Source organism: Sinohyriopsis cumingii, chromosome 1, assembly GCF_028554795.1.
Source record: "Sinohyriopsis cumingii isolate HCF-2022 chromosome 1, ASM2855479v2, whole genome shotgun sequence".
In the NCBI taxonomy this organism is placed as follows: domain Eukaryota; kingdom Metazoa; phylum Mollusca; class Bivalvia; order Unionida; family Unionidae; genus Sinohyriopsis; species Sinohyriopsis cumingii.
Genome location: NC_142961.1, coordinates 108,755,606 through 108,766,510, shown reverse-complemented (window position 1 = coordinate 108,766,510; position 10,905 = coordinate 108,755,606). Strand labels below are relative to the sequence as shown.

The 10,905-nt window shown below is 36.2% G+C and overlaps 1 protein-coding gene across 3 annotated transcripts in view; it reads right to left on the bottom strand.

The window, feature by feature from the left end:
- Positions 1-10,905, bottom strand: part of LOC149807570 (uncharacterized) — a 37,871-nt gene that overhangs the window by 10,266 nt on the left and 16,700 nt on the right. For all 3 annotated transcript variants that reach the window (XR_016422924.1, XM_089967949.1, XM_089967957.1), the window contains exons 4-6: positions 9,171-10,159; positions 6,418-6,570; positions 3,919-4,018 (exon numbers count right to left, since the gene is read on the bottom strand). Coding sequence is in view for 2 of the 3 variants with exons in the window: in XM_089967949.1 (XP_089824075.1) it covers positions 3,919-4,018; positions 6,418-6,570; positions 9,171-10,159 (1,242 nt within the window). In the remaining variant the exon portion in view is untranslated. The remainder of the gene's footprint in view (positions 1-3,918; positions 4,019-6,417; positions 6,571-9,170; positions 10,160-10,905) is intronic.

Below are 10,905 nucleotides of genomic sequence, written 5' to 3'. Positions count from 1 at the left end.
ACCTTTTCCATGTAAAGTGCTGGAGACTTTTAGACTTTGAAGCTGTGAATAAATATATATTAATTTTTTTAAAAAATTTGGATTGTGATACTTTTCATTATGGTTCATACTTCATTGCTGATAAAACCAAAGTATTTATTGTAGTTTTCTTTAACTTTATTACTTTCTAAGTTTCTCTGTCTACTTCCATATTATCTGAAAATAAGAGATCACATTTTACAGTAATTTTTTTAGTTCACTCGAAGCACAGCTGAACACAATACAGATTTTTTAACGAAAAGGGTCCCATTAACATGTGCTGTTTTCAAATGAAATTTCTGAAATGAATCACATGGAAAACAGTCTAACCTTAAAAATTCTTCCTTAAATAATAAACAATAGTATTAACATCATTAAGTCTTCCTTTATGAATACAAATGAGATCTTTCTATGAGGTGAAAACTTGATCGATTTTAATGGTCAGCTGATTGGTTTTAATGGTCAGTTCATTGATTTTAATGACACTATTTATACGATATTGGCTCTATTATACCAATGAAATGGAAGCTAAGTGCTTTTATCAAAGTCACACTGACGCAACTTATCTAGGCTGGCCTTGGTGGGTGCTATGCCAGCAATACTGGGATTATGAGTCCAGTGATCTACCAAAAATCCACTGCAGCTTCCTATAAATGGCTTGGTATATACCCTTCCCTCATCTCCAGCAGTGTGATCCGGAGTTAACCTAAAATCTGTCACATATATAAAATATCTTCCAGCTATGCCAGCAAAGTAATAAACTTTGGTCTAAGCATATCTGTGTATGGCCCAACTCCAGTCCATAACCCACAATTCATGGTCACTCTAACCCATAAATCATGGTCACTCTCCAGTCCATAACCCATAAATCATGGTCCTTCTCCAGTCCATAACCCATAAATCATGGCCACTCTCTAGTCCATAATCCATAAATTGTAACCATTATTAAGTCCATAAGATATGAATCATGGTCACTCTCCGATCCATAACCCATAAATCATGGCCACTCTCTAGTCCATAATCTATAAATCATGGTCACTCTTCAGTCCATAATCTATAAATCATGGTCACTCTCCAGTCCATAACCCATAAATCATGGCCACTCTCTAGTCCATAATCTATAAATCAGGTTCACTATCCAGTCCATAGTCCATAAATAACAAACACTTTCCAGGCCATAACTCATAAATCATTACTACTATCCAGTCCATAACCCATAAACTGTAGCCACTCTCCAGTCCATGACCCCTAAGCCACAGCCACTCTCCAGCCCATAACCCATATATCATTGCCACTCTCTAGTCCATAAGCCCTAAGCCACAGCCACTCTCCAGTCCATGACCCCTAAGCCACAGTCACTCTCCAGTCCATAACCCTTAAGCCATAGCCATTCTCCAGCCCATAACCCATATATCATTGCCACTCTCTAGTCCATAAGCCCTAAGCCACAGCCCCTCTCCAGTCCATAACCAATATATCATAGCCACTCTCCAGTCCATAACTCAAACTATAACAACTCTTCATCAATGCCCAATTGGAAAGGAAAAAATAGCCATTATACAAAATTAGACAAAGTTTTCATATCATACACCAAAGTTTACAGTTTTTATTTGCAAAGGTATAGCAGTTGCAGGTCTATATGCATGCATACAAAGACAAGCTGAGGAACACAGCACAAGTGTTTTCATCCTTAAGTGCGAGGAGAAAAAGAACTATGCAGATGTCTGCCCTTCTGCTATATAATTTCTGACTCTTAAATATACAGTAACTCCCCTAGTGATTCTCATCTGCTAACTGTGAGTTAACTCCTCAAGATCAATGCTTCCATTTAAATTTTAACTGCCTACTTCTCTGCTGCTTGATCTCAAACTCCGAGTTAAAAATAAACTCCTAATGATCTATACTGCAAGCCATGAGATGGACTCCAAGATTAATGCTTCCATAATATCTAGTGTTAGGTAAATGGATCAACATGAAATTATTAACCAAACCAGTCAAACGTGGCAACCCATAGAAAAAAAAAAAATCAAAATCGACCTCTGTACATGGGTGACTTCTGTTATTATTATTATCATTATTATTTTATCAAAATTTGTTTTATATGCACAATTCAACAAAATCATAAAATACATGTATAATCTTGTTCTTTTTCAAATTTATGTTCCACCACAATATTACTGTGCCCTGATCACTTTGATCCATCCTATCAATGAAAACATCATAGACTTAAAATAATCATTGATTTGCGTACCAAGACAAAGCACTGACTTCATTACTGATTTACAGCTTACAAACGATTGTAAAGCAAAGGACTGACTCTCTGGTCAGCCAAATGGTACAAACTCGGCCTCGAAACAGCTAATCACAATTTTGTATTATCTGGATTAGACACTTTCTCAACTTGCTGAGATCAAATGATGACTGGCTTATGTCTGAGGTCTGTGATAAATAGGGAAGCTGTACATAGCTATTCCCAAATTTTGCCCATTTTTATGTACAAGTTTTATATATCAAATGTATCTGTCCGTGACCCTAATGTATGACTCATCTCTTTTCTCAAAGATGAACTTTTTTCATCAGAGATGGCATTAATTATCAAAAATATGAAAATATATAACTATACCTGTCACACTGGCCAAAAAAGAGACTTCTATTTCTGCTGCATGACTACTTTTCCCCTTATCCAGCAAAAGAATTGCTATGACCCTATGCACTAATGATGAAAACTGCCTCACTGTCAAATTTGACATACTGACACCTTTAAGTTATATTGACAATATGATTGGAGTATGGTGAGTACAAGTAAGATAAGAAATGTTGCACATATGTTCAGAAGATATTCAATTATCTAAACAATTCCTGTCCCACAAAGCAAAGACTAAAAGTTTGCATGGACTAAAAGGTAGTGTAGATATGTTCCAGTGACTGCTGAAAAGTAAGGAGAAACCACTGTTTGGTTACTAAACAATTTTTCAGTCATATTGCTACAATGTCTGCAGTGTGGCAGTTTATAGTGATGTCTAGTACTGGGGTATCATGCCACAGACATGTAGTATCATGTCCCACCCAGTCACATTATCCTGACACCAGGCCGACCAGTCCTAACACTAAACTCTTAATGCTGAGTGCCTAGAGAGGCAGCTGTTAGTTCACTCGAACCACTAGGCCATCAGAGTGGTCCTAGCTGATGAAGAAAGCAGGTGACTACAAAGGAAAGGTGACCATTAGGACAGGTGTGACTCTATCTAATACTAATGCATGAGCCCAAATGAAAATAACAAGAATTCCAAAGAATGGATGCTCACCTGCTCTGCCATGGCACAACTAAGAAATCTGCTATGTTGTTAAAGCAAGGAAAGTCAGTCAAGCTCATATACTTTTGTCTGTCATGAGAAGTACCTTTGAAGTTTGTGACAGAGTATACAACATTGTTAGAGAAACTAAGCCATAGGCAGAAACTAAACATAATACCTAAAGCATGAAATACTGGTCATGGTGACCTACTTTTCCATTCAGAGGGTAGAACCCTCCAAGATAAATACCCCCATCGTGTTTTTTGACTACACATTGAAAAGATTCACAGAAACAAAATCTTCAGTGTTTGTTCTTCTGGCCATGCACCTGCACCTTGTCTAACAGTACAATTTGAAAAAAAAACACAAATACACAATAACATTGCATCATGAAAGGTGAAAAAAAAAAAAACACAGCCATGATCAATACTGTTTGCAAGCTTGTACTTTGTGTGCTGACTAGTATGCATACAACGACCCCTTTTCTTGAAAAGCTGAAGAAAAGACTGTGCCTATGATGATGACAAAACCATCAGAAAATTGATTCCCGTGTCTTGCCTGTGCTTTATAGATGGCACATAAAAGGGACAAGTCAACAACTTTCTACCTGCTTCTTCCTCTATTTCTTCAACCAAGAGAGGTTTGTTCATCTGCTTGGCATAGTCAGCGGCATACCACACCTTCAGCTCTGTATTGGAGGGAATCGGCTGCAAGATCAAAATTAAACACAATCAAAACAAAGTTTTGGAAAGCAAGATTTCATGAAATTTGTACAGATTTTTCATATTGCACATTTTAGGAATTTTTACAAAAAATTCTGCAAATTTCATGACATTTTCGATTTTGGGAATGTAGAAATTTATTTCTGTTTGTTATTGTTTGCTCTGCACTAGTAACATCTAGGATGGTACTAAAATCTCTGACTAATACCTTTAATTACTTTGCTCACCAGAAAGAAGCTGTACTTTGGAACTTGATGTTCAAGATCTTCCTGTCAGTTTAGTTTAGTCTACACCTAATGTTTACCTTTAGTTTAGTCTACACCTAATGTTTACCTTTATTTTATTTAGTACTCTTATTTTCAATAAAAAAATAATTATTTGATATTAAATTACGTATTTCCTAAATTTTTTTCCGAGAAAGAAATTCAGTCTCTTTTGTCGCTGTAATAATTCTTGAAAATACTTCACACTATCAGCCAGCAATGACAGTGCACTCTAACCTGACAGACAAAAGACAAATGCTGAGATTTTCATTTAAAAAAACTGGTTGTTTGAATTGATTTGTACTGCTATTCCAAATATCTGATTGCCTTTGGAGATCACCATTATGTTACACCTGCAGTAAGCCCTTTTACAATACTGAACTAATCCACAAACTGGCCAGGTACAATCGATTAAGTGTAGCTGAGTGAATGTTAGACCTGGCAAGAGAAATACTGCTTGAGACAGGAGATTTTACAGGCATAGTTCAGTGAACTACACTTGACATCACCTTCCACCAAATTATGTGAAATACAGACAATATACTTTGTATTCTGCACATATTGTGTGAAGTCTTTTTGTGAAAACCCCATGTTTGTACAACTAACCATTCTTCAGAAGTAGTGGTAACATGATTTTAAAGATAGCCATCAAAGCCATTAAAATGGAGGTTTGAAAAGTACAATTTTCCTTTAGAACCAAGTATACATTGTAAAAGGTCTTTAAAAAAAACAAAACAATGTCAATATGACCACATGTTAATGCCAAATTGCCACCATTACACGTAAAAAGACAAATATGCCAAACCATCTGAATAATACTGAATACTGAAAGATATTGGTCCTAAAATGTGATAGGTTCCATTTAAACAAGATAACATTTACATTTAATCACATAATAAGCCATGTCATTTTTCCCTCAAAATAAGAGACCCAGCCATTTTTCACATGTGTGCAAATTAATCTGATGTTGATCAGCAACATTCATGGGTCCCGAAAATTTCGAAAGCTGGAACATAAGATTTGATGATGTCACCATTGTAAACATGAGGCCAACACCACACTATGCTGGATACGACAAGTGAGCCTTATGTAATATGCAATTCTCATTTGTCATTTGATTTTATCCAGTACTTGACCTAGCATTTAATTTTAGTGAATGTACACTTTTTCCACTCCAATCTGCTTAAAAAATCTTCACTCTCTCTCAAACCAATTTGCCCTCCATATGTGAATGTTTTTATTAGATTAGAACCAAACAGATTTTGTTGACTGTATCACATCTCTACTTTAAGAACACTCAAAAACAAGAAATTAATTACTGGTGACTTCATTGACTGATTGAAGTGGTGGCACCTCTTAATTCTAAATTGAATATGTTAATGTTGTTTAAACCCAACATCTTGATTATTTCAAATAATGGTTTGTCAGACAGCATTTTTAACAAATCTTTTCCTTCCTTCCAAGTTTTAGTTAGACTGAAAGAATGGTGAAATTGATGAAAAACAGCAGCATTGGGGCTATATCAAGGTTTTCTACACTGCTATACACAATATGATTCATCAGCACCAGTTTTATTTAAAACGAAATATATATCATAAAACATATTTGAGTGAAAAGTCCCACACCGCTATGACCATCCTTTCAGAAGTAGCAATAATAAGATTTTTCATGTGGTGACCATGGTGGCCTCACTGGAGATCTAATTTTCACAATTTTGAAACAGGTCCTACTACACGTAAGAAGTCTTTCAGTGACAACTCTATCAATAACAGAGAAGGAATGGTAACATAAGATGGTAAAAAAACTGCCAGCATGGCAGCCACTGATTGTCACCATTTTCATATCATAAACTACATATCATAGAGAAGCCATTATGATCAAAGTACACATCAGCATCATCATGGGACAAATCTCTGGGCAAAAATAATACATATTGATGCCATTTCCATTTAGGACCAACCTGACCTTGGCATGAACATGTGCATAACGTTTTATGGCAATCCTCAAAGTTGTTTAGAAGGAACAGTGATAACAAACTTGTAATAAAAAATACTTTCTGTTCATAAAAACTATTTTTACACAAAAAGTAATAACAATGCAAGGTATAAGAAGTAATAGTACCTTTGTGGTGATGAAGAATAGTTTTCCTTCCTGCTGAGTAGCGATGAGATTCTGTTCCTTGAAGGTCCTTGCTGGCCGAACAAACATCATCCAATTACACTTATCCTCATCACTAAAATCAAGACTCTCTACATAGCTTTCATCTCTAAATACCTGTCAGAAAAACATATTTCATCATTATGCATGAAGGACACACATCCCACTGCAAAGAAGCATAGGCACAGATAATGCATCACATTGTGCCCTAGTACAAGTCTCTGACATCACTACACCGAGGGATGACAGCCGAACCAATTGCTAACTGAAAGGTCCAAAATTCTCTTGCCAAACACTGGGGTTGGAGTTTGCCCACATATATTTTATACCCCAAGGATCCACAGAAACATGTACACCTGTACAAAGTGGCCAAGGATATAGGGAACTGGACCCCCCGCCCCCCAATTCCACATCTAAACATGTTTTGGCCTACATCCATAAAACATGACGGCTGACCACTACATATTTGCCCCCACCCCTGAAAATAATTATGTGGTTTCCCCCATACAGAAATATATGAATTTTTAGCTTAATTCTTTGTCTTTATAATTAGCAATTACTATACATACCTTCACCCATGTAACCTCTGTCTACAAGTATAGCTGTTATTAAATGGGAGATGTCATTTGTAAGGGACAAATATCATGGAATAGTACTAAATGAATGAGTGACAAGTCACATAAATCAGCAAGTTGAAACAAACGTAATAATGAAACAAATGACCTATTCCACCCATCCAGTTCCAGATTCTGGATAAAAAATGTATCTGGCAAAACAGTACCCCATGTTTAGGGTGGCAAAATGTTTACTATTCAATAGGCAATTGGATCTAATGTTGCTGACTTGCAGGGTGACATCAGAGACTCAAACTAACAAGGCACCTGCAAATCAGAGTCATACTGCTTGCTTGAAATCAAAAGTAGAACAAATGACATTGAACCCAATCTCAGTATAGGGTCTCAGATTGGGCACCATACTTTTCCACGTTGGGCACTATTGAATATTATCAATGCATACATATATTTTTAAGTATGAATAATTTCCAATGAAAATATATAAAAGAACAGGAAATTATGGATCCTTACGGAGGGCCAGTTCCTTGATATAGTACACAGGAAAAAAGTCAACGTGCAAAGCTGGGAATAAAGTTATTGTTGCTGACATTCTGGGAGTTCAAGTCAATCAATTACCAGTAGACTGCCAACTCAAGGACTGATAATTAAATGTTATTTTCAGGGATGGTCATGGTCAGACTGGGATTTAATTTTCAATAAGAATTTTTTTGGACTTAATCTGAAGAATTTTTCTCTACACAAACTATAGATAGAGTATATTTTTTCAGGTTATTTGCGGACCAGACATTTAAATAAAAAAGCCCAGGCCCTCCCTACAGAAAATTAAATGGTCAATCCCTAATTGCAAAAAGGTTTGATTTTGTTGGTGTTTTACTGCACTGCAACACATGAAGGTTACATTAAATGACAGAAGTACTCTAGGTACCTGTCAAATTAGAGTAGCATTACTAGCCATTGGGTGACTTAACTTGAAAACTTCAGTGGCTATTTTGAATTTTAGGTTGCTAAGCGCTAATAATTTTATCAATTAGACATTCAGAGTGGAAATTGACTGAGTAACATGGAAGATGAAATAATAAATGATTTATTAAAGCAAATTAAAAATGAATTACAAAAGCTTATTTTTAATAGTACAAATAGAACTGTCAGACAGAACTGTCAGCAGTTGTTATCTGCTGCAACCTCAAATCAACCAATGAAATTCAGTATGGATTTCTCAGAACTGTATCTCAACATATTACTTGTCCTCAGATTCAGGTGAGGAGCCTTAACCTTCAGTTTCTTCTGATCAACACCTAAACCACTTTGCCGCAAACACATCATTGTTTTCTGAAGGTTATGGAAAAGGTGAAAGTACCTAACCATGAATGTGAACTAAACAGAAATTTACTTTTTTGTGTGTAGAATTATGCATCGGTTATATAGTCTGTTTAATAGGCAACTTTTGCTAGACTGAGTAATTTTTTGTTGCCAATAACAAACTGTATGATGTCTATTTTTTAAAACTTAGTGAATCTCATTGCCTTCAGTGTTCTTAACTTTGCTGACATATCTGTGGCAAGAAGAAAAGGGATAAAGATGGCCTAACATCACTTACCTTACTAATGTGCAGATCCTGCACACAATATATATATATATATTCATACACACACACACACACACACACACACATATATATATATATATATATATATATATATATATATATATATATGCCAAGTCTGATCAGAAATGATGCTTTTAGAATGGTAGCAAGCTCATCCAATCAGATGCAAGAACACCTCAATCAAATACCCAGTTGTCACTCACATTCAAGTTCACTGACCAGGCAAGACATAAAAAATAACAATCTCTTACCATTCATGCGAGTCAAAAATCTATATAACTCAAAAGGTTGCTTTAGATAATTAATGATTATTACAATTTTTCCCTAACACAAAGCATAAATAATAAATGGCCACGATTACAGTTCACATGATCAACAGTAGTTGTTGACGAAGGCAGTGTGATACTGATAACATTTTTGGAGCTCTAAGGTATCTAAGATATTTATGCTCAGAATAAGGGAAAATTCTAATAATCACAAAAGTTTATATGTGTGTAGTGGAATATAGTCAATAAGTCAATTCATCTCAAACTGACCTTCAGTTCCCATTTCATGTCCTGTTCATGAACTTCATCCTGGGGGTCATCCATGTCGATCTCTATGGCCGCATTGTCGCTTTGAGTTGCTTGGGACATATCACCGACTCCCGAGTCATCCACATCCCGATTCTCCGTTTCTGTGACACTGTTAACTGCAGAGGCCATGCTTTCTTGGGGAATAGATATAGTGACTGGGAGTGACATTCCATCTTGGTTCTGAACGGCCACCATGCTGTTCATGGCAGCTGTAAATGTTTCAGCATCTGTGTGAAACTCGACACCATCTCTTGTTTGTACAAATCCTGCTTGAAATTGGTTCTGGAGGGTCTGCAAGGCCTCCTGGGATATCTGAATGGTATTTTCCGGAGATGGGAATCCTAATGGTTGGCCAAACTCACTGACCACGATGTGATGTAGGTTTGCATCCAATGCTGCAGAAGCAAGCAAACTTTGTGCTACTGTCACAGCTGTCATTGCATTCTGGTTCTGATTATCCATATGCACCTGCTGGTGATGAAAATGTTGGTGTTGGTGTTGTTGATGCAATTGTGTTTGGTGCTGCAGCTGATGAATCTGCGCTGCCTGGTGCTCCACTTGCTGATGTTGAATTTGGTGTTCAAGATGCTGCTGATGTGGTGTTCTATGGCCAAGCTGATGATGACTTTGGTGTTCTAGTGACTGTTGCTGGTGTTGATTAGCATGGTGTTGTAGCTGTAGTTGGTGCATTTGTTCAGGTGTAAAAATTTGTTGTTGTTGCTGCTCTGAGCTCTGGATCTGTTGGACTTGTTGATGAACATTGGGATGTGTGCCCATTTCATTGACAAGAGTAGTTGTTTCTTGTGCTTTATACATGGCATTTTTCTTTTTCCAAACTGTGGTAGCTTCTTTTTTCTTGACTTCCTTCTTGACCCTGGAGGAGACTGGGGCCATAAATGGTCCAAACTGGGTCCGAACCTGAACAATCCTTTTGGCAAAAACTCCAACAGCTAAAAAATAAAATTATGTAACAATTTTACTTAAAATGTAACAAAAATAATGAAATCATATTGCTCCATTAAAAAACTAGAAAAAAACTTTTTAATAGACCATGTTTCTCTGAAAATACTTACCAATCATATTAATACATTTATTAGGAAATTTATCTCTGCTAACTCTGAATCCAGCCTTTCCTGAAAAATTTCTTCCTGTTGACAAGGCATACATCTGAAGGGAAGCAACTCTTGCAGATTAACTTCCCTTGTTCCCATTATGGTAGCTTCCTGTATTACTGATGTTACCAGTTTAAGCTTGAGTTATAATTATAATTCTTTGAAGGCACTGTTCACGTTTGCACACAAATGTTTAAATTGGTAACATCCAGGATAAGGGTGGTTGACTAGTGGCTATATGGGTAGTTAGTTTGCAAGAGTTACTTCCCTTTATTAAACACAATATACAGACAGAGAGACATATTTATCTTGTCCTCAGGGAAGGCTGGATTGGAGGTCGCAGAGCAATTTCTTAATGTTATTTTGATCAGGTAATGCATTTGATGGAGAAATGTGTTCATAAGCTTGTTGAGACAAACATAAAATAATAAGGCCACTGATGTTCTTGTTGAGACAATCATAACAAATGACTCCCACTGACATGATGATATTATCATTGGTGATTGTATCCGAACAATCTTTATTTGAAAATAAAGCAAAATAAAAAATAAAATTTGCTCACAAATACTCTCCAAATATATTTT